Here is a 24,407-nt window from a genome sequence, read left to right on the forward strand (position 1 = left end):
GAGGACTTTTTACAGGTTGGAGACCAAATCTGGAACATCCAGAAGGCTTCTCAAGAGCTGTGCAGCTCTGGTCACCTTGTTTATATACCCAGTGCACTAAATTTCCTTCTGCTGAAATACTTGAGACCCTTAGGGTCTTAATCTGGGGTCTGCGAACTTGTGTTTTTTTTTAAATAACTATTTCAACATAATTGGTTTAGATATATATGGATATACACATAGAGAGATCTAGATGTCTAAGACATCTCTGGAGACACATAGATCTATATTTATCAAAAATTTTATGAACTTTAAAACATTATTCTGAGGAGGGATCTATAGACTTTGTCTGATTGCCAAAGGAATCCAAGTCACACAGAAAGTTAAATATTCCTCTTCCTTACAAGAATCCAGGGCCCCCTCAGAATGAGTGATGAGTGCTGTGATAGAGGGCTGATCCAAAGGTTGAGGGAGGAGGAGGCTGGTTGAGTGAAGAGATTAGAGGCCCAGCAGCTGAGGCACTAAGATTAGAATCCTCTCCCCCAAGATCCAGAGAAGCTCTGAGGGGGAGTTCTAAGCCTGATCTGAGCCAGATCACAGGCTCTCTGGAAAACATCTTTCAACCTATCCCTCCAAACCCAAATTTATACAGAACTGCCAAGGCTCATAGCAGCCAACCCACCATTTCAGAGATCTCCCTTCAGAGAGAGAATTCATTCTGATCCTGACCACATCTGGGGCGTCCAGTGATACTTCAGACCATGGAGGTATGAACTGAGTCTCCTTGCTGGGGAGGCAGCATGACAGTGAGTGGACACTGGACTTTGAGAGTTCTTATGAATACTGCTTCATTTACTAGTTGTGTGACCCTAGGCAGGTCAGCTTGGTGGTGCTATAGTGCATAGAGTGCTAGGACTGGAGTCAGGAAGACCTGAGTTCAAATGTGACCTCAGATACTTGCTAGCTGTGTGACCCTAAGCAAGTCACTTAACTCTGTTTGCCTCAGTTTTTTCATCTGTAAAATGAGCTGGAAAAGGAAATGGCAAACCACCCCAGTATCTTTGCCAATAAAACCCCAAATGGGGTCACAGAGAGTTGGACACAACTGAAAATGACTGAACAACAGACGCTTGGCAAATCTCTGATCCTCAGTTTTCTGCAAAATAGGAATTTTTAAAACCTTAAAAATGTTATCTAAACATGAGCTATTATAATTCCCTCAACTGGACTTAAATTTACAGAGACTGCATCTATGATTTAATCATTATAGGGAAGTATATTGGTATAGGATGAGAACATCCCCTCTCCCAAGACAGGTTAGCACCTGCTCTGTATCAGAAGCAGAATCTTGATCCTCATCTTCTTGGTTTCCAGGCCAGCTCTCCACCCATATCCAAACTGCCTCTTACAAGTGATGGTGATCCCCTAATCCAGCTATGAGCTTTCTAACTTTGGTAACCTTGACTGGACCTGGCTGGTCCACAGCTGCTGGCCCCACATAGACTCTCTAATAGATAAGATTTTAAAGTATATTTATTCTAATTACAGCATATCAAAAGATACCTATGCATCACCACTTCTCCAGGTCTCCAGTGGGTAATTTGTAGGCCTGCTGGCTCACCTGGATGTGTGCCAAGTTTATCAGACTCGCTTTCCAGAGTTGTATTCAATTCCAATCCAATCTGTATTCAATTCCAATCCAACCCAATAAACATTTATTAAGCACCTACTAAGCGCCAGGTATACAAATGTAATACAAGGAAAATTAGGAACCCCTGAGTAACCCCTAGCTACTGACGAGCCCCCTAGGATCTGGTGACTCCTTCCTGGAATGTCAATAGATAGGACCATCCCACCTGGCAGATCCTGTCTAGCAGATATCCCTGAGACTCCTTGGCTCCTTCCTGGAATGTCAATAGATAGGACCATCCCACTGAGAGATAACTTGACAGACCCTTCCTGGGAGATATCCCTGGGACTCTGTGACTCCACCAAGGAATGTAAATGAGATTATCCCACTAGTACGATAACCTGACTGAATCTTTTGATCAGCCAGGACCTTTGTTCCTCTTCCCCCCTACTCTGTACCCCCATATCCTATATAAGCCAAGCCATCACCCCAACACATTTGCCATTGATTTGTGGTGCCGTACCCCGATGGCCGCCGGCTAATAAATTCTCCACTTAAAACTTATACTCTGTGGTGTGTCTCGCTCGCTTCTGGTACAACACAATGAATAGAAAGACAGTTCCTGCCCCCAAGGAGCAGGCAAAGGGGAAAGGGAAAATGCAGATACAGACTGGAGTGGGCTGAAAAGTCTGGTTTCTGCCCTATAGAAGGAAGGCATTGGGAGGAGTCTGGTGCTCTCCCACCCTCCAATCAGGGGAGAAGGGGCTGAGGCTTGAGTTAGCAAAGCAGGGATGAGATTAGAGGTGATGAGCTTAACCTGGGAGGGACATCGTCTATGGGATTGAAACCAGGCAGAGCAGCAGATGCAAAGTGGAATTTGACCCAAGGTCACCACTGTAGGCAAAGCAAGTTACCAGGGCAGACTTCTGGTGGTCTTGACCACCACCGTGGTTCAGATTCTGCCTCAGACACAACAGCTATTTGACCATTGTACCTCATTCAACCTCTCAATGCACCAGGCAACTCTGGTCTAAAACTATAAGAGCTGCTGAGGATGTTTGCATCTCTGGAGTTCCCTACACAGATGAAATCATTAGTATAGACCAAAAGAAAAGTAATGTTTTTTGGAGTGGGGAAGGCAGGGCAATTGGGGTCAAGTGACTTGCCCAAGATCACACAGCTATTAAGTGTGCCAAGTATCTGAAGCCAAATTTGAACTCAAGTCCTCCTGACTCCAGGGCTCTACTCACTGTGCCATCTAGCTGCCCCAAGAAAAAAAATTTAAGTTCCTCTCAATATCTCAGAAGCAGAAGGTGCCCCTGGAATTTCCTATTATTAGAATTTCCTTCCTTAAGTCCTTCTGATCCCCAGAGATTCACCACACCAACCTTAGCTATGTTTCCTGGGGGGCCTTAGCCAATACAAATCCCTGATGTGGTCTCACATATCTTTGGCATTAAGGCATAGGGCCTACATCCTTTTGAGGGAGGCAGAGGCTCTGCAGAGAAAGAGCATTCCAAACACTGTCTAATGAAGTGATTAGGAAGGACCCTTTACCCACCACCCACCATCTCCTGATCTAAGGCTTTTCTTCCTGCAGTTACTCAGAAAGACCTTCCTAAGTGAAATCCTCTCTTCCCCTGCCTGGCTTCCCCCAGATAGGTTTCCTTTCTCTAAGACTGCAGAAGGAAGCTGCCCTCTCCTCCTGGGCCAATGCCTTCTGACCTGCGATGAGTGACTTACCCTTGGGCTCTAAGTGACAGCCTGTGCCTTTCATTCCTTACCCCACCCCTTCAGGCACAGCTTCCAAATTACTGGAATGGTGACTGCCCAGTCCAGCCCAAGGGCCCTCCTAAAGTTGCCTGGCAAAAAGCCACCTCATCATGACTTAGCTCCTGAAAGGACAGCATGTACTCTGTCTGAAGGTCGCCTTCTTAGAGGGTGGATCAGCTGTACTTTAAGGTTTGAAGAGACTGGCCCTAGTCCAGTTCTGGCCAGGCCCCCTTTTCATTATCAATCATTCAACAAGCATTTTATTAAGCTCTTTGCTCTGTGCATTGTGCTAATTAATTGCCAGCTATTTGCCCCATTGTGCTAATTAATCACTAGATACATAGTCCTGTTGTGCTAATTAATCACCAGGTATTTACCAAGTGCTTACTGTACTAAACCTGGGGATACCAAGGAAAAGGGAAACTAGCACCTGCCCTCAAAGAGCTTACATTCTAATTTTTAATTTCTATTTATTGTTGTAGGTTTTATTGCTATCTTTTATCACCAAAAATTTTCCAGTATCTCTTCCCCTCCCCCTCTCAGAGAGCCACCCAACATAATAAATAATATTTTTAAAGAAAAAAGAGGGGAAAATCAACAAAACTGACCAATAATCAAAACAGCCTGAAAATATGTGCAATGTGTCTCCCACTGTGCAATGTACCCATATGCACCCATTGCAGCAGATGACTCTGTGTGGGGGTGGGGTGGGGAGCATGCATCTCATAGCTTTTCTTTTTCAGTGGGGATTCTTGTCCAGGCAGGGAATAAATCAGATAGCCCCTGAGGTTCCTTCCAGCTCAGGCTCTAGGATTGTGGAAAGGACGTATTAAGCAGGATGCACATAAAGGCTAAATGATTCCTGTGGCTAGAGCCCAAAGGCAGTCATTTATCCAGGAGTTTCTAGAGCTCTTGCCCTATTATGCCCAATCATGCAAAGGGGAAAACAGAGTACTGGGTTTGGTGCCTCTGAATACATTCCCTAGCATGGTGCCTACACATAATTGCTGGAGCTTAATAAATGTTTTTTGAGATTGACTTTGATAGACTTAGCTCTTCTCAGCAATGCAAAAGACTCCTGATGGAAAATGCCATCCACATCCAGAGAAAGAACTTGGAGTCTGAATGCAGATGGAAGCATACTATTTGCTCTCTTTTTTTGTTTTGTTTTGTTTTTTCTTTCTCGTGTTTCCTCCCATTCGTTCTAATTCTTCTACACAACATAACTAATGTGAAAATATGTTTAATAAGAATGTATATGTAAAGTCTATATCAGATTGCATGCTGTCTTGGGGAGAGGGGAGGGAAGGGAGGCAGAGAAAATTTAAAACTTAAGGAAGTGAATGTTGAAAACTATAAATAAGTTAATTAATTAAAAATGCTTATTGACCAATCTTGACTCCAGAGGAAAGATGAGAAAAACGCCAACCACCATTGCAGAGATGGGAGACCGAGGGTGGAATATTCTACATGCTATCAGATGTGGGTGATGTATCGACTGTCTTTTAGGAACTGCTCTTTTCTCACTTTTTAAATCTTTGTTATGAGAGAAGGCTTGTTGAGTAGGGGATGGAAAAGGATTTATTTAGAAAAGAATGTGGCTTAAACACAAGAGGCATTAATCAAATTAAAATAAATGTTTGTTGAATTGAACTGGGCAACACCTGAAACTGGAGCTGTCCATTCAGGACAAGGGAGTTCTCTGGACAAGGGAGCCTGCTGCACTAGGAAAGAGATTGAACTGGGAGCTTGGGGACCTTGGGCTCTGCCACTAACTTGCTTGAACAAATCACTTCCCTTCATCAGGGCTTTAGATTTCTCGTAATTAAAACAAAGAGTTGAACGAGGCAACTCCTAACATCCTTTCTAGCTCTTAAAATTCCATGATCTCATTCTTCCTTTGGAGGTGACTTTGCTGCCATCTGAGCACTTAACAAGGATGACCAAGCTTCCTTGCTACTTCCCCATGCATGCTCCCAGACAGCAATGTGCCTAACTGAGCCACATTAGAAGGAAGTTCTCTAGTTTAACTGCCACCTTCGACTTTTGGAATATCTTATTAATAACAATGATGACAGCAATATCTTCAGCTCAAATTTGTCTGTTGTACTAAGCTATTACACAGAACAGATACAATAATTTATTAAGCATTTCTTGCATTCAGAGCACTGTGTCAGGCCCTTCAGAAGGTAGAACTGGGGATGCTCAGTCTGGAGCAGAGAAGACTCAGGGGGACATAGTAACTACCTTCAGGTATCTGAAGGGGCTCCATGGGGAGGGGAGATAAGACTCATTCGGTCTGGCTCCAGAGGAGAGAACTAAGAACAGCAGGATGAGGCTGCAGAGGTAAATTTAGGAGAGATTATAAGGAAACTGCCCTCACCACGAAAGCCAGCTCCAAGTAGGCTGGGGTGCTCCTGCCACGAGTTGGGTTGGGTTTCAAGCAGAGACTGAAGGATACCTTGCTGGCTATAGCATGGAGGGAATTCTTTTTCATGTATAGGTTGAACTAGATACCGCCGAGGTCCCTTCCAAATCTGAGATGGTGTGAGATACAAAATCCTTGCCTTCAAGGATCTCATCATGTAGTAGTTTGATCCTCATAGCAACCCTGGGTTGGATAATGCACATATTATTATCCCCATTATTCAAACGAAGAAACTGCCTCCCAACATAAACACATTGTACCTTAGTCTGGGGTAGACAGGGTTGGGTGTGGGGAGATTAGACTCACAACTTATCTCTCTTCTGAGGTAGCAGTGGTCCTACTAAGTTCAAGTTGAAAACCAGCATCACTGCTGACTTCTTTGGGTCTAGGGATTTGAACCTTTTTTCCGCAGAGTATAGATGCTGGGTGAAGTATAATACTTAACTTGGATTCCTGGACTCTCAAATTCCCATGGCCCAAGTTCTAAAAAAATATATCACAAAAGTAGAAGTGACTTGTTGAAGATTATTGTTGTTCAGTCACTTGAGTTGTGTCTGACTCTCCATGACCCCATTTGGGGCTTTCTTGATAAAGATACTAGAGTAGTTTCCTGTTTCCTTCTCCAGCTCATTTTTACGGATGAGGAAACTAAGACCAACAGAGTTAAGTGACTTGCCCACAGTCACGTAGCTAGTAAGCATCTAAGGCCAGATCTGAACTCAGGTCCTCCTGACTCCAGGACCAGCACTCTATCTACCATGCCACCTAGTTACCTTGTCAAAGGTTATACAGTTAATAAATAACTGGAATTGAGATTAAGATTCAGGTCTCTCAACTCCAAGTCCACTAAATCACTCTCTTTATGTTATACCAAACTGTCTTCAAAATAATTTCTCTAAAAACATATCAGATCATGTGCTTCTTGAGGGCAAGGACTGTCTTTTGCTCCTCTGTATCTCCCCTGTGCTTAGAACAGTGCCTGGCACACAGTAGATGCTTAATAAATGTTTAATGACTGACTATAAAACCTACCTTCATTCATGGAGCTGAACTGACCCTTAGGATAAAATATATCTACCCAATCATCTCAAACCATTCCTATTAATATGTACAGGGAAGCAGAAGAGATGCAAGATTCAAAGGAAGTATAGAAGGGAGCAAAAAGTAGGCAGAAGAGTGAGGATAGGTGGCAACAAGATGCTCCTAGAAAAAAAGATGAGCTCATTTGGAGGGGAAAAACTGTTTCTGGCAGTCGATGCTTGCAGAAACTCACAGATCATCCCCCTAGTAACTATTCTAATTATAGTCTCAGCTACCTGGGAACAAGAGATTTCCCTGCCATTGGCCAGGGCTCTTTCTCCCTCGTTGGCATTTCCCACCCTATGGGAGGTATTAGAACAACTGGTAAGTTGGTTGTCTCCATTTCTCTTTAGCATAGGGTAGATGGACCTGTATGGCTTCATAAGGATCTATGTGCATAAAGAAATAGAAATATGCACAGGTTGGTATCTGAATGATCGCGGCTAAATGGAAAAAAGTACCATAGTGCATATTCATAGAAACAAATTAGACACAGTCATTGGGTTGGCTGAAAGTGGGTTTTGAATTGAAATTAGTTTCACCCACCCCCGCTACTCTTTCCTACTAGTTTCTTTACTGGCGAGATAGCCTAAAGTGGTCACAGACCAGCTTTCATCTGATATGACCCCAGATGAATACGTTTTGTGACATTTTCACTGCTGTAGAAATCAAGTCTTAGAGAATCCAAGATCAAATGTAAAAAAACTTGAGCTTCCTGAGTCCAAGGCTCCATTGCTCCTTGAAAAGTGACCTCAACAATCACCCTTAGGTACCTTTAATTGAGAATGTTTATGTAGCTTCAAATACTTCATGAGCAAAAGTGTTTTTTTTTTTTTTCCTGAAGCTGAAGGGAGCATGGAGATGTCATGCTACCAAGGGCTTAGGAAAGTCTGCAGGCATTAGCTCCAGCTTAGCATCACATTGATTGTATTGACATTAGTGATCTGGAATGTTCTATTTATAAATACATTCCCCCAAAGTGTCCTCTTTCATTCTCCTTCCTACTCTTCCCTTTCCCTACCTACCCCATTTAAAAAAAAAATCAGTACAAGGCATCATATTGGTCCTGAGGACACAAAACCTGTTTCCAAGGAGCCTATAGTCAAAAAGAGGAAAATACATGAATACAAATGATTATGTGATAGAGAAAGCAGAGTATGTACTATTAACAGGTCCCCGGAACTTGTCCAGTTGCAACGTATGTATCATAGGCTTGTGATACTGTTTTTGGTTAACAGTACAAAGGAGACATCCAGGTAAAGAGTTAAGAAATTTGAGGGAAGGAATCATTTTTAGCTGGAGCTTTGGAGAAGGCTTCATGGAGGGTATAGCAATTACACTGAGCCATGAAGAAAGAGATTGAGGATTGTCATAAGGAAAAGCAAGGAGATGAGTGAGGGCAGGAAGAGAATGAGAAGGGAAAGAGAAAGATAGAAATATTTATATAGTACCTACTATGTGCCAGGCACTGTACTAAGTACTTTACAAATATTATCTCATATAATTCTCACAATAACCCTCCCAGGTAGGTGCTATCATTATACACACACATTTTACAGTTGGGGAAACTGAGGCAAATAGAAGTTAGTGACTTGCCCAAGGTCACATAGTAAGTGTCTGAGGCTGGATTTGAACTCAGGTCTTCCTGACTCTTGGCCCAGCACTCTCTCCCCTGGGAGCTGCCAAGTAAAGAGAGTAAACAGGTTTTACCGGAACACAAATTACACGGGAGGCAGCCTGGCACTGTGGAAAGTGTGCTGACCGCAGAGTCAGGAAGACTTGGGGTGAGTAAGATCCCTCCTCTGACACCTTGTCATATGACCCTGAATCAGTCTCTTTATCTCTCCAAGCCTCAATTGAAATGAAAGAGATGAACTGGATGTCCTCCAATGTCTCTTCCAGATCTGATCTTTAGTCCTATCATACTATGAGAAGGAATAGTACAAGATAAGATTGTTTCTTCACTTGCACACAAGAATCCATTACCCAACTCCAAGCATTTTCACTGACTCCCCATGCCACCAAGTCTCTCCTTTCTTATCGTCACCTCCGGGCTTCGCTGGCTTCCTCTAAGCTTCAGATAAAGTCCCACTTTCTTCAAGAAATCTTTCTCAATTCTTCTTAGTCTTATAAATAATAATAATGATATAATATTATATAATCAGGGGAGTGGCTAAGTGGCACAATGGATTGAATACCAGGCCTGAAGGCAGGAAGACTCATCTTCCTGAGTTCAAATTTGGCCTCAGATACTTATCAGCTGTGTGACCCTGGGCAAGTCACTTCACCCTGTTTGCCTCAGTTTCCTCATATGTTAAATGAGCTGGAGAAGGAAATGGGAAACCACTCTAGCATCTTTGCCAAGAAAACCCCAAACAGGGTCATGAAGAGTCAGACATGACTGAACAACATATAATAAGTATATATTATAATAAACACTTTAATCATAAATAATAATTAGTTCATTCCCTCTCAGATAATCACCAGTTTATCCAGTTTGTGTCTTGTTTGTGCATAGCTGTTTGCCTGTTATCTCCCTATAAGGCTGTGAGCTCCTTGAGATCGGTTACTATTTTTTGCCTTTCTTTGTATCCCCAATACTTAACACAGTGCCTGGCCCATAGTAGACACTTCATGAGTACTTGCTGACTGACTGACTGAGAGGTATATTACAGTCAGATTGTGGAGGGCTTTGAGGTTTTGAAGTTTTTTGAACAGAGGAGGAACAAGGTTAAAGTAGTAAATTAGAAATATTACTTATTGTCGTTTCTCGTACTCTGCTACGTTCACTGGAGTTGAACGGACCATATAGATGACATTTATTTCAATTAGGAACCTATCCATTGACAAAGAGTGAGACCCTTCATCAGTGTTTCTGAAAATATGGTCAACGCAAAATATGGTCAAATAAATACGGGTTAAGTACCAATAACAGTCTTTGAGGGGGGGGAAGGCCAAAGACCCCACGATGTGCTACTTAATCTATTTTAAAAATCAGGTCATTCCTAATATGAAAATGTTTTACATGATTGCACGTGCACCCATATCACATTGCTTACTGTTTCAGGGAGGGGGAAAGGGATAGAATTTGAAACTTAAAACTTTTTAAAAATGTTTTTAAAAATTGTTTTAACATGTAGTTGGGGAAAAAAATTAAAAATCAGGTCACTCCAAGTAACTAATACCAGTAGGCAGCACCCTGATGTCCTTCTGGACAGCTCATAAAGGGATTTAGTCTCACTGCACAAACCTCCTGACTTTTGACACAGGCTTAGCATACAAATTGACATGCTTCCCTGTCCAGGAGCTGAGAGAAATCAGGCCAAAGCTAAAGGAACTCAGGCAGAAGGCCAAAAAGGAATTTGGTAAACTAAACTCCCAATTTCTTTTTAATAGAGAATAGGCATTTCTACTGAGGTGGGGTGGAGATAGGGGAGTGAGTGAATTTCCTGCCATTTGAATACCTGTATCCTTTTCCATTGTTTATATGGGCAAAGTAAAATTAAGAGTTTGGACAATTAGATGATTCTGGTCCCAAACCTGATTAAAAAAACTAATTTGGCCTAAATGATCTCCATTAAGTGATTCCAGTGATTAGCTTAATCCAGATAATTTTTCAGTCTGTCATTCTACTTTGACTATGGAGACTCAGACAGAGCATGGTAGTATGGGAAACAAAAGAAAGGGCTTCTATTATAGGAAAGAAAGGACAGAATCATGGGGGGGGCACAATAAAAAAATTTGAGGGGAAATAAAAACCAACAGCTAGCAACCATATAAAGAGTTTTTTGAACCTGCTTTCAGGGATCACCTTAAACCCCCAAAGTTCCTCTGGGAAAAGTATCGACCCATTTCACAGATAAAAAAAAAATCAAGGAAGCTAAGAAAAAGTTACACAAGAAAAAAAAAACCCACAAACATCCTCATTCTTGTCCAAAAGTTTTATGCATTAGACTTCGTCGTCACCTTGCAATATTATCACCCAGTTAAACATTTGTAGCCTCAAACTTTATGATGCCTGAAGCTCTGTTCATTGGTGGAGAATATTCTGAATTCAGTTCTCAACACAAAATAACAGTCGGTCATCCAAAAGGCCCTCAGAATAGCAGGCCAGTCAATTCAGAGGTAAAATAGGATGCTGTGTTTACTGTTTAGAGACTGAGCATTTAACACAGAGCAGCAGATTTCACAAATTCCAGGGTCAGGCGTGTTTTTGGTCAGGGATGGGGGCGGGGAAGGGGAGAGATGACATTGAGTAAGCGTGTGAAAACATGGGATTAGATAATCAACAACAAGGAAGTTAGACAAGTCAGCACCCAGAAATTGTTCCCAAGAACAGCTGCAATCCAGAAATATTAACAAGCCAATCTATCTGGGGGTGGGCTATACTCAGCTGCAGGACATTTGCAGTCCATTCTACTCATGGTCTCCCTCCAGAAACAGGAGCTCAGAAATACTGCTGTGACTTGGGCTTCCATCATTAGATGTTTAGGGAACAGAGAGTCATAACTCTAGAGCTGGAAGGGACCTTAGAGGTCATCTAGTCCATCCCTTCTACTCACAGATGAGGAAACTGAGGCCTGGAGAGGTAACACAAGTGTTCGGCTCAGTCCTTTCAGTCGTATCCTACTGATGGTGACCCCACTTGGGGTTTTCTTGGCAAAGATGCTGGAGTGGTTTCCCATTTCCTTCTCCAGCTTATTTGACAGATGAGGAAACTGAGGCAAACAGGGTGAAGTGACTTGCCCAGGGTCATACAGCTAGTATTTGAGACCAGACTTAAACTCACATAAGATGAGTCTTCTTAATTTCAGACCCAGTGTCCTATGCAATATGCTCTATACACCTAGCTGCCCGTGTAGATACTTAGTCACAAAGCCCGCATTTGAACAACGCAGGTTCACCTCTCTTCCCACTGTCCCTTTTAAAAGATCAGGAATATGTGATTAATGTACACAAAAAACAGGAAGCAGTAGTGGCCTGGGAGTGGACATATGGTCTGAACTTATGTCACAGCCTTGAGTTTCCTGAGAATGGGGAAGATCAACAGTGTTATGAGGACCGGGGGAAACTGTACGAAAAGCTCACTCCTAAGTCCAGGAATTTGGAAACTTCTCCCTTCTTTTCAGCCAGTCAATAAGCATTTATGAAGTGCCTACTATGTGCAAAGCACAGGGCTAGGCGCTGGGGATATTTTTTGAAATAATTAATAATGATGATCCTAACTGACACATTTTATACTTTAGCCTATGTTATCTCATTTTATCATCCCAATAAATCTATGAGGAACAACGATAGGTATTTTTATAACCATTTTACAGATGAGGAAGCTGAGGCCCAAGGCAGTTAAATGATTTGCCCATGGTCACACAGATACTAAGTGTCAGAGTCCAGATTCTAGTTCTGGGCGTACTGGGTACAAGGATTGTACTGGGAATACAAAGAGTCAGATAGAACAATACCTGCCCTCAAAGGGCTTACATTTTATTAGGAACCAAGGTCTTTCTATCATACAACATGACTTCTCTTCTTCCATCAAAATCTGAATTAAACTACTATCAGAATCAATCAGTCGATAAACATTTGTTAAATGCTTACTACAGGCCAGGCACTGTGCTAAGTGCTGGGGATACAAAAAGAGGCAAAAGACAGTTTCTGCCCTCAAGGAGCTTAAAGTCTAATGGCAGAGAAAACATGCAAACAAATATATACAAACAAGCTATAGACAGGATAAATAGGAAATAATTAACATAGGGAAGGCACTAGAATTAGAAGAGGTTGGGGAAGGCTTCTTATTATTACAACTGCTCAGATGAGAACAACAACTACTTCTACCAGCCATACATTTATACTGTGCAATACTGGGGTTTCTTTGGTTTATTTGTTTTTGTTTTTTGTTTTTAAATTTCAGCCCAGCAACAACCCTGTGAAGTAGTACAACCCTGAGAAGTAGCACAAGCATCATTACACTACTATTAACAAATTAACCTTGGGTAAGTCACCTTGCAGGAGCAAATTTCAGAAAGCCACATGGGATACAGAGCAAACCAGAGGATGGCAGTCCCAAGGAGAATGCCCTCAAAAGGGAAGTGTCTGCACGGGGAGCTATATTTAAAGCTTTGGTATCAGAAGCCCATGCCCTGCCTGTTTTAGGCAGAAATTGGATTAAGGAGCTAAATTTAGACTGGACTGGAGTTAACCAGATCCCTGGCTTCTCTGGGGAGCTGTGTGCTCCTGTGTATGTGTGTTGGAGTTCAAACAACAAAGAGAGGCCTGGAGATGATTTATGACAGCTCCAATAAGATCTCATTAAGAACAAAAGGTCTGGAAAGTGGGAGTCCTCTCTGAATTAATTAAAAATCAGAACTATAGAATTAAAAAAATCATAGTAACGTGCTTTCAAGTCATGTGAATATTATATAAGTTAGGACAAGTAGCTAGTCACAAATAAAATGAGGGTAAATTAGTTAATTTATATTACATAATGTTCTGTAAACATTTAAATCCTGATTTCTATATTTTTACATAAACATTTAAATCCTGATTTATATACTTTTGAACATTTTGTTCAAAAAGATTCCTTAGAACTATTTCAAATTCTAATTTGGTGGGATCTGAATTAATGAGGTTTAATTCTATTCAATGAAGTTTGTTTCTTCTTCCCTTCCCTCTCTCTTCTAAACAGTCAAGTTTTACTTAACCAGCTGCCCATGTCTCCCACACACTAGGCTGACCTCTCAGAATCATTAAATGGATACAAAATTAAAGGGGGCCTGAAACTCTAAAAATAATATGGAAAAGATAAAGATGGAAGTTACTGTGCATTATGAAGAGAAGGTAGTATATGATTTAGGGAATATGAAAAAGCCAAATCATAGACATGGAGAGCTTTTTATTATTAACCTCCTTGGGCTACGTGCCTAAAACTTTTAGCCACTTAAAAAAAAGGATAATTCCAAATTCATTTACAGAATGGTCAGAGCAATTCCACCAACTATATGACTTGATTTCTATGTAACTCAATAGTTCATGTTTTCTTGGTCCAACTTTTTAAAATAAAGTCTGAGAATATTCCCACATTTTTGGTACCTTCCCTTCCTTTAGATATCTTTAAAGTGCCCTCACAATTTTATCATTTTTAGCATAGATGTTTTCTCTCCCTGCTTCCTTATGTGTGTGGCTGTATCTGTATGTATAAGTGTGTGTATGTGTGTACGCACACATACATGTGTTTGTGGGTACATATACGCATCTCTCTCTCTCTCTCTATATATATATATATATATATGTGTGTATATATATATGTGTGTGTGTGTGTGTATGTATATATATATATGGGTGTGTATACGGTGCAGCTAGGTAGTGCAGTGGATAGAATGCTGGGCCTGGAGTCAGGAAGGTGTGAGTTCAAATCTGGCCACAGACACTTACTGGCTGTGGGACCCTGGGAAAGTCACTTAGCCCTCTTTGTTTCAGTTTCCTCATCTGTCAAATGAGCTGGAGAAGGAAATGGCAAACCACTCCAGTATCTCTGCCAAGAAAACCCCAAATGGGGTCACAAAGAGTCAGACACGACTAAAAAGACTAAATAAGAACAAAAATATATGTGTATATGTCTACTACATTTAATACATATGTATATATATACACATATCCACAAATACCACACACACACACACACACACACACAAATACACAAACACATATTAGATCCTCTCCCGCTGCTTTTCCTATCCCATCTTTTCCATCACACAATTGACTGAAAGATATCAAGAATATAAGATTCCCTTTTTACTTATTGTAGTTGATTTAAAAACACACTTATACACACACTCAACTTGGTAGAACAAAATACCACCTTATAGGCTCTCTTATCATGAGGTGTCTCCAGATCATATACCAAGATCATTCAACAGTCCTTAGAGGATGAAGTAATAGAAATAACTATTCAATGACACTTTGATAGCAAATAACAAGCAAGCATAAAACTGGGAGCTGTGTGCTCACTAAAAGTATTTGCCGCAACAACGGAGGAAATTTAAAGCTGAGTTTAGGTCAAAGAAGAATTCCTTCCTGATGGCAAGTGCTCCAGATGTTCCAGTATAACATTGTATTGATTACATTAAACCCCGAAACATTGCAGAGCCTCTTGGAAGAGATCTGTAATCACTCGAAGGAGTTTGGCCTGTCCACGGGAAGGACAAATAAAGACTTTCTACAGTCCAGATTTCAATGTGCATCTGAATGGACACCCTACCGAGATTATTCAATAATAGCTGTATATCTACCTGTAAATACAGGGTGTCCCAAAAGTCATAGCGCAGTTTCAAGCTTTAATAATTTTAAAAGTATAGATGCCACAAATTTATAAAAACATCATTTTAAGGTTATTTAAATTTCTTTTATACTTTAGTTTTGTGAATTTTGAATAATGAATTTTAATTTTAATTTAATTTGGAGGATGACCCTTTCTCAGACCAGGTGGGTGAGTAGAGGAGGTCCTCTTGCTCGGCCACCTCAGTTACCTGTTATGTCTCCATTAGAATTTTTCTTGTGGGGTGACATTAAAACAATCATGCATGCCTTAAAACCTTATTCCTTAGAAGATCGTTAGGCTAAGATTATAAATGTAATCCTTTCAGTCATTGATGAGTAGCAATTCATGTTGCTGGTCAGTCACCTCTGACTCTTTGTGACCCTATGGACCTCTGTCTGTGGGGTTTTCTTGGCAAAGATAGTGGAATGGTTTGCCATTTCTTTCTCCAGTGGCAAAAAGAGGTTAAGTGACTTCCCCAAGGTCACACAGCTAGGAAGTTTCTGAGACTGGATTTGAACTCTGGTCTGCTCGACTCCAAGCCCAGTGCTCTATCAACAGCACCACCTAAAGTTTGAAAATCAGCCACAGCAATGCCTAGTACGACACACCGGTTATGTTGAACTTTAATTAAGAAACATGTTGATATTTAAAATATGAATATTTTAAAATTTTATACAATTAGCTTTTCAAATGATTTTGGTAAGTGTGTAGCATTTTTACTTCCAAAGTTATTAAAACTTAAAACTGCACTAAGACTTCTGGGATGATCTGTATGCATCCGTGTTTGTGTGTCTAGGGCAGACAACACAGAGATAAAATGGATTTTAGAAAATTGCAAAACACTTGTACAGACCCCAAGTTTGCCATAAGAGCAAAGGCCCATCTTCTGAATGTGAACACTTTATCAGCATTGCTGTATAACAACATTGAGACCTGGAATAGGATTGCCTCTGAAGAACTGAAGAAGGCCATAGAGGATGATGGCAGGTGTGATCAGAGACTGTAATATCTATATAACCAACAAGGAATTCTGAAGGACAGGAATAAGGGATATCATCAAAGAGCTGTATAATGAAAGAGAAAATGGACTGGTCATATGTGAGGGATGACAGACAGACATATGGCCAGAATGCTCTACTGGCCCCCTTTGGACCAGCGTCAACCAGCATGGGCAGGCGTAAATGGATCACAATCTGCACTGTTGGGGGAAACTACCATGTCAATGAGATCAGAGAGTCATTTGAGTATCTAAGTTTTTCCTCGAGTCCTCCAATATGGACTATTTTCATTCTGTGTCATCTTTGAGAATTTCCTGCTGCCTCTTGAGTTAAAAATAAGAAACTAAGGCTCAGAAGGTCTGTGTAACTTGTCCAAGGTCATAACAAGAAAATGGCAGGGCTAGGATCTGATTGAAGGTCTCCTGGCTCCCACAAGAGCTGTTTTCTGCCTTAAACTATGTATACTCCCTTCCTCTAAAGTAATTCATTCTCAATAAACATGCCATTTACAAAATTCAAGTGGCCCACTGAAGTGGAGGACAAAAATTCAACACTATAGATTGGTCACAATATTAGAATTAAGTGACAATGGAAAGTGAATATTATATATGTATGTCTTTGACTAGCATAAGGACTGGTCTTAGAGAATATTGGGAAGCTTTTGTTTTTTTTTAGTATATCTCCATCTGCCAGGTACCCACATTTCTCCCAATTGCCCAGGGGCTTCCTTTTTCTTCCACCATTGGGTTTTGTCCCATATTCTAGACCAGCGATCCAACTTGTGGATTGTGTGTGAACTCCGGGGTGAGATGGTATAGTTATTGCGAGAGGTCTGAAAATGCCTATGCAACACAGGCCATCCGCCTTGTCGTTTTGATCATGTTTTAAGCAGATATATATATCATCAGTTGCCCGAATAAATAACAGGTGTCACAGTTTGTCTTTCAAATACATTTGGATGTTATCACAGTTAATAAAATGCAAATCCATCTGAAAGTATTTATTATATAATATATAATAATTATACATATTATGTATACATGTATTATATATGTATGTATGTATGTATATATATATGTATATAATTACAATTTCATAATGGTCCCTTGTCACTATATATCTGTAGTGTGGCAGAAATAGTGCTGGACTTGGTATCAAAAGAGACCTGGGTTTAAACTTGGGACTTTGAGCCTCAGTTTCTTCATCTGTACAATGGGAATAATTAATCAACAAGCAATTATTAACCACTTAATATGTGCATAGTGTATGGGATAGAAAACCAAAAATAAAACCACCCCAATCCTTAAGGAGTTTTCTGTCAAGGACATCCTAGTGGGGGAAAACAACACATAGACATTTAAGTGACTATAAAATATATACAAAAAATACAAAGTAACTTGGGAGGGATCACTAGAATCAGGAAAGGCCTCCTGCGGGCGGTGGTCCTTGATAAAACTACTTGCAGTGGTTACCTTAGTGAGTCACTGTAAGAATTCAAAGAAATAATGTAGCTGTTTTTATTTGCACCTCTCTCTGCTTTATAGATATTTGTATATTCATTTTCTCTTCTACTCAATTATATCTAAGCAGAATGGAAGTACCTTCAGGGGAGGGTTTATTCCATTTTGTTTGGGATCTCCCCTCCCCCACTCCCCAGTAGGGCTTTGCTCATAAAAGGCCCTTCTGATTATGAGTTCCTCAAAGGCACCAACTTGATCCTGTATCTCATTCATTCATCACCTAACATAGTATTGGTTTTTAGTAAACACTTAATAGGAGGCAGCTGGTGGCTCAGTGGGTAGAGCGCTGCGGCTGGAGTCAGAAAAACCTGAGTTCAAATCCAGCCTCAGGCACTTCAAAGCTGTGTGACCCTGGGCGATCTTAACCTCTGATTGCCTGACAAAATGGACCCACTGGAAGCACCGAAGAAGGAAACGGCCAGTATCTTCGCCAAGAAGACCTCAAACGAAAGCACGAAGAATCGGTCGTGACTGAACAACAACAAAAGCATCTCTATGGATGCTTGTTGAAATTGGCTAATGTGATTAAAAACTCATTTAATTTCAAGAAGTAGAAAGATAAATGGACTTGGAGTTGTGTCTGCCATTTAGCAGATATGGAACACTGAATGAAGTCACTGAATTCTCTGGGCCTCAGGATCTATTATAAAATGAGGGGGTTGAAGTAGAATACACACACACACACACACACACACACACACACACACACCACTGAATTCTATAACCTAAGAACAACTTAATGTATTACCCCTGCCATATAACAGCGGCATTATACCTACAGATAACATATATGTGTGTGTGTGTGTGTATATATATATATATATACACACATGCATATATGTATGTCTCACTAGTATTAGCTAGCAAGACCTTATCCCAAAGGAGGTATGGGGATTTCAGAGCTGTGATAGGGCTAAAGAAAGGAGGGATGGGAACAAGCATTTATTAAGTACCTACTATTTGCCAGACACTGTGCTAAGTGCTTTATGATTTATTATCTCATTTGATCCCCACAAAAACCCTCGGAGGTAGGTGCTATTACTACTGCCATTTTACAAACGAGGAAACTGAGGCAAATGAAAGTTAAATGACTTGCCCAAGGTCACACAGCAGAGAAGTAGCGGAGGCTGGATTTGTACTTAATGCTTCCTGACTCCAGGCCTAGCACTCTAGCCATTGCATCATCTAGCTACCTTTAGGCCAAGGGAGTGGAAAGCAAACTTGGAGGGTGGGGAAGATGAAGGCAGTTTTCCAATGTTATCAGTTGGTGACTACCTATTCCATCTCTCTGTATTACAAAACTGAGGCAGGATTATACTTGGGCTGGATTCTGACAATGAGAAGAGATGCTGCCTAGATCTCAGAAACAATTCTATTTGGGGTGTGTCATTTCATTAAGGGCAATTACATTATGACCCCTAATGCATGTCAATTCACTGGGAAGACATCTCCAGAAGACAGGAAAATATACTACTTTCCAGCAAAAGGAGAGTGTCCTCATCTAAAAAGGAAAGGTGGGTTGGGGAAGCTAATTCTGCAGATAATTCAAAAGCTAATATCTAGTTTCCTTCCAAATTATTTACATAATTCCCACCATACCACCCTTGGCTCTTCAGAGGCTAACGGAGATGGTTCCCCACAATTCTCTGCAAAAATGAACAAAACTACTTGAGATTCAAACCAACAAGCATTTATTTCTCAAGCTCTCTAGACAGCTGTCTAGGACCACAGGTTACAAATGAATTGCGGATGTGCATCTGAGGGGGTTTCCAAACCAGGAGGTCCTTCATTGATGAAAAATAGCAGCAGCTGCTGTTTTGATGGCCCTTTAAGGTTTGCAAAGCACTTTACATATTACTTCATTTGACCCTCATAACAACCCTGTCAAGTAAATTCTATAGGTATTAATAACCTCCTTTTACAGCCTCAGGAAGCTAAGACTCAAAAAGGTGAAATGATTTGCCCAAGGACACACAACTAGTGTGACTGAGGCAGAATATAAACCCAAGTCTTTGTGATTTTAAGTCCAGTGTTCTATTCATTAGGCAACACTGTCTCTCTGGATCTCGGTATAGTCTCCCTCATCCCACATAGCCAGCTGATCAACTGCCAAGTCTTGTCAAATCTACCTCTGTAACATCTCTTGCATCCCATTGTCCCCCTCCTCTGGTTCAAGCCCTCAACACTTCTCCTTCGGATTATTTCAACGGGCTCCTATTTATTTGGTCTCCTTGCCTCGTCTGTCCCCCTTCAAATGAATGCTCTGCATTAGCTTCCAAAGTAGCATTTCTAAAGCATAATCCTGACCATATTATTCCCTTGAGCAATATAAATTCCAGTGGTTCCCTATTACCTCTAAAATCAAACTCCTCTAAAATAAAAGTTCTCTTCAGCTTAGCTCCAACCTACCTTTCTCTCTTTATTATTCACCATTCCTCTGTACGTACTCAGAAATCCATCCACGTTGGCATTTCTGCTGCCCCTCCCACCCCTCTGCCTTAGCATGGACTATCCAGCCTCTTGTATTTGTACTTAGAATGCACTCTCATTTACCTCTGCCTCAGAATCTCCAAATTCTTTCAAAACTCATCTTAAGTACCACCACAAGTCTCTTCTGTGCCCCTCCCAAGCTAACACATACCACCTTATATTACTTTGTATTGTCTAATTATAGAATTGTATACAGGATGCCTAACTATATAATTCCAAATATTATTACTTGTATTAACTATTATTTCTTTCGTGTATATACTTAAATGAATATATGTCACCTCCCCCCATAAAATGTATGCATCATAAGTGTAGGGATTGTTTCTTTGTTTGCCTTCTTATCCCCAAATAATAGCATAGTACCTCAAACACAGCAGCCACTTAAGAAATGTTTGTTTCTTGATTTATCCAGATGCATCATTGCCTCCCCCTTTCCAAATATGCAAACCACCATTGAAAAGACAAAGACAGAAAGAAATCAGTCCCTATGAATAAGGAGTTTACATTCTACTGAAGGAAAAGATAAAACATTTAAATAGACAGACAAATACAATATGATTACATGTAACAGGTACTTAACAAATGTTGGTTATATGGAACTTTAATGCTCCTGTAACATTCAGGGCCAGTAGCAAAATCCTGTCTGCTCAAATACCCATTTCCTACTTGCATGGGGTCCTATTCATCATCTGACTGTCCCTTCCCATTTATTTGAAAACCCTTCAAACAAGACACTGGCCATGCAACATACAAAATAGCTGGGGACAGCTTGCATAACTATCTAATAAATCCAATACATGCTTGCTGAATCCAAAGAGCTCCGACTAAAACACAAGGGTGGAGGCAGAGAGCAGGGGAGTTATCCAGTTAGCTGTTCACATTGGTAGAATTCACTGAATAATTGCTTGGGGCTCCATTTGCCTGGTAGATGCCAGTTTTTAATCTGCCCTGAGTGCCCTAGCTAGGAGCCTTCATTCCATGAAGCCTACAGCCTGATTTCTCCCTCACAGGGGCCTTACCGCCAACCAAATTTCAAGTTCATCAGTCAAGGTTTTTTCCACGACCTTCCCTTCTACCTCCTCCAAGGCCTGTTAACCAAAGGGCACCTTATAAAAGACACTCCCCTTCCCACCCAGGATTGAGAACTGTTTAAACCAAGGTGGTGAAAGGCCACGCACCCTGAGAGTAGAATTAGGAACAACAGGCAGAAGTTGCAAGAGAACAAATTTGGGCTTGATGACAGTGCCAGAGTGCAGAGGGCTGCCTCAAGAAATGGGGCAAATCCCCTCTTTGGAGGTTTTCAAGTCCAGGTTGGACTGTCAGCTACATTCTACTGGGAATTCCTTCCATGTACAGGTGTACATGTACATTCTACTGGGAATTCCTTCCATGTACTAGATGGCCATGAGGGCCCCTCCAACTTTCAAATTCTATGATGCTGCTTGTCCTTCATCTCAGGGCAGAAGCTACCCATTCAGCCTCCCTGACACCAAAAACACCCATGTCACTAACAGCAAAATATCAGGTGCTTAGTTATATAATCATTTCCACACTTTTTGTCATCACTGAATTTCACAGTGAACCAAATTTTCTTCTTCCTTCTCTCTCTCTCTCTCTCTCTTACACACACGCACACACACACACTTCTCCTTCATGACTTCCAGACCCTGACAGATCAAACTGAACTAGACAGAACCAGAACAAGCTTGGTGAGACTAAGCAAGCCCACCTCGAACTGTGCTTCCACAGCCCATGCACAGCCACGGCCAGGACCCTACCCTCAACAGGAACAGGCCAGGCCCGCTTTACTCACCCTTTTGTAGACATCTTCCTGACTGGCCTCATACTTCTGTTGCATGCGCTCCTCCAGGAAGTAGATGCGCAGCTTGAGACTGAAGTTCTCCTTCTTCAGGTCATTGAGGTGCTGGGACAGAGTACGATATCCATTAGACATGGTGGGCAACCCATGTGGCGGAGCATCACCAATCCCCCCGCTCACCCGAGGAACATGTCAAAGCAACAGAGGGGCATAAATCAAGCCAGATGGGAAATTATGGAAGGAGACAGGCTGGCCGGCAAGGGGGGTGGTCTATGCCGGCAAGAGGGGCGAGGGCTTTATGGACACATGCTCCCAAGCAGCCTGCTTTCTCCAGAGCCTTGCTTGGGATTTAGCAGCTCACACTGGGTGCCAGAGTTCAGCCTGCTTTCCTTTTTTACCACGGGGAGATATTTGTGGAATCCCTGACAGGGGAACATGCTGCATGAACTCAGACACAAGTGGTGTTATCTGATCCCAGGCAAGGAATCGACTGTCACCCTCCCAGAGCCTTGCTGGCCCCACTGCAGGCAATTAACAGCTTCTCCAAAGAGAATAGGGACTGGACCCCAGAAGCTTCCAGGAAATCAGAAAAGATGGGGTGAGGAGGAGAAATGGAAGACAGCAAGAGAAGGGTCAGGACAGTGTGGGGACAGTGGTTGGAGAAGTAAAAACCAAAAGAGGGTAACCAGAGGGAAAAAAGAAGGCAGCTGGGCAGGAGAGCCTGCTCAACATGGGCTATATGCCAAATGTCCACTTTCTGTGAGGTGTGGATCTCAAAGGGCCACTGCTAGGTTTCATTATCCAGAAAGAACTCAGATTTCCTTCTGTGACCACACTGCCTTTCCTCAGCCCAATCAATATGTGCAAACACACACACACACACACACACACACACACACACACACACACACACACAGAGACAGCTCTCTGGTGACCTTTCATCATCTATCAAAGGACCATAGTATGTAGAAATAAAAGGGATTATAGAAAGCTTTTGTCTAGTAAAAGCACCTCATTTTATAAATGGTGAAACTGCCCAGAAAGGCAAAGTAATTTAACTTACTTCAAGGTCACAAAAATAGTAAGCAGAGTTGATATTTGAACTCTGGCTAATTTGGGGAGAGGCAGAAAGGTAACTGAATTTGGGGTCAGAAAGCCTGCATTCAGTCCTTAGCTCTGCCACTGAGTAGCTGCATAACCCAAAAGGCAAGCCATTTTATCCCTCATAGCCTCAATTTTCTAACCTGTGAAATGAGGGCAGGTAGGTGGCATGGTGGATAGAGCACATGGCTTGGAGTCAGGCAGTTCCCGAGTTCAAATCCAGCCTCAGACACTTGCTAGATGTGTGACCCTGGGCAAGTCACTTAACCCTGTTTGCCTTAGTTTTCTCATCCATAGAATGAGTTGGAAAAGGAAATGGCAAACCACTCCAGTATCTTTGCCAAGAAAACCCTAAATGGGGTCACGAACGTGACTAAAACGACTTAACAACAACAAAGTGAGTGGGCATTCATTGTATTTTTAAGCCCAACACCTTCCACAGTGCCTGGAACATAGTAAACAATAAATACATAATGATTGATTCCAACTTTAAGTCTTTGAGCTATTATCTGTAAAATGGGGAATGGGGGGAACAGGCAGAACTATCTTCATGTTGCCATCCAGCTTTAAGCTTTTGGTTCTAATACTGCACTCCAAAGCCAATGTTTTCTCTCCACATTCTAAAGGGAGGAGCTGTTTTTCCTATTTCAGTTTCATCTTACAGACTTAAAAAAAATCTATGCTTTACACAAACTTACAAAGGGAAGACCGCCAAGTGATCATCTCTAGGGAAGGGAAAGAAAACAACAGAAAACAAAATAATGGCACGTGGGGCAATTAGCAAGGAGAGCAGAGTTTGCAGGCAGCTTTGTCCCTGACCAGCCCCGCCTGCCCGCCAGCCCTGGCACCAGCCTTTAACTCCCTCACCTGTCAAATGAAGCCACGATCTCAGCTCCAGATAGTGCAGCTTAAGAGCTCTGAATGACAGCTGAGATCTAAGCAGGAAGTATTACTTACCGTACACCACAAGGAACAATGAAGGTGACTGAAAGACAAGTCCACTGCCGAGACACCAAGCACAGGGGCTTGATGTGGACAAAAGGGTTCAAGAGGAGGAGGAAATCTTTCATCCTCAAAGCCTTTATTATGCCTCTTCTCTCATTAAGCTCCTTGAGGGCAGGAACTGGTGTTTTGGATTTTTTGTTTTTGTTTTTATCTCCAGCCCACAGTAAACATTTAATTAATGTTTATTGATAGACTAATAACTACAGAATTGATTTTTATGTGCATGTGTTGTGCCAATGAGATTTTTTGAGCCTAAGACAAGAACCA

The 24,407-nt window shown here is 41.5% G+C and overlaps 1 protein-coding gene across 7 annotated transcripts in view; it reads right to left on the bottom strand.

Moving 5' to 3' along the window:
• Positions 1 to 24,407, bottom strand: part of LOC118856190 (myomegalin-like) — a 273,345-nt gene that overhangs the window by 154,681 nt on the left and 94,257 nt on the right. For 4 of the 7 annotated variants that reach the window (XR_005010844.1, XR_005010845.1, XM_036766329.1 and 1 more), the window contains exon 4: positions 22,029 to 22,139. Coding sequence is in view for 4 of the 7 variants with exons in the window: in XM_036766329.1 (XP_036622224.1) it covers positions 22,029 to 22,139 (111 nt within the window). In the remaining 3 variants the exon portion in view is untranslated. Of the gene's footprint in view, positions 1 to 22,028; positions 22,403 to 24,407 lie in introns of those variants that run through there. The other 3 variants (XR_005010846.1, XM_036766330.1, XM_036766333.1) reach the window with 1 other exon arrangement.

The sequence above is a fragment of the Trichosurus vulpecula genome, chromosome 7, assembly GCF_011100635.1.
Source record: "Trichosurus vulpecula isolate mTriVul1 chromosome 7, mTriVul1.pri, whole genome shotgun sequence".
NCBI classification, from domain to species: Eukaryota; Metazoa; Chordata; class Mammalia; order Diprotodontia; family Phalangeridae; genus Trichosurus; species Trichosurus vulpecula.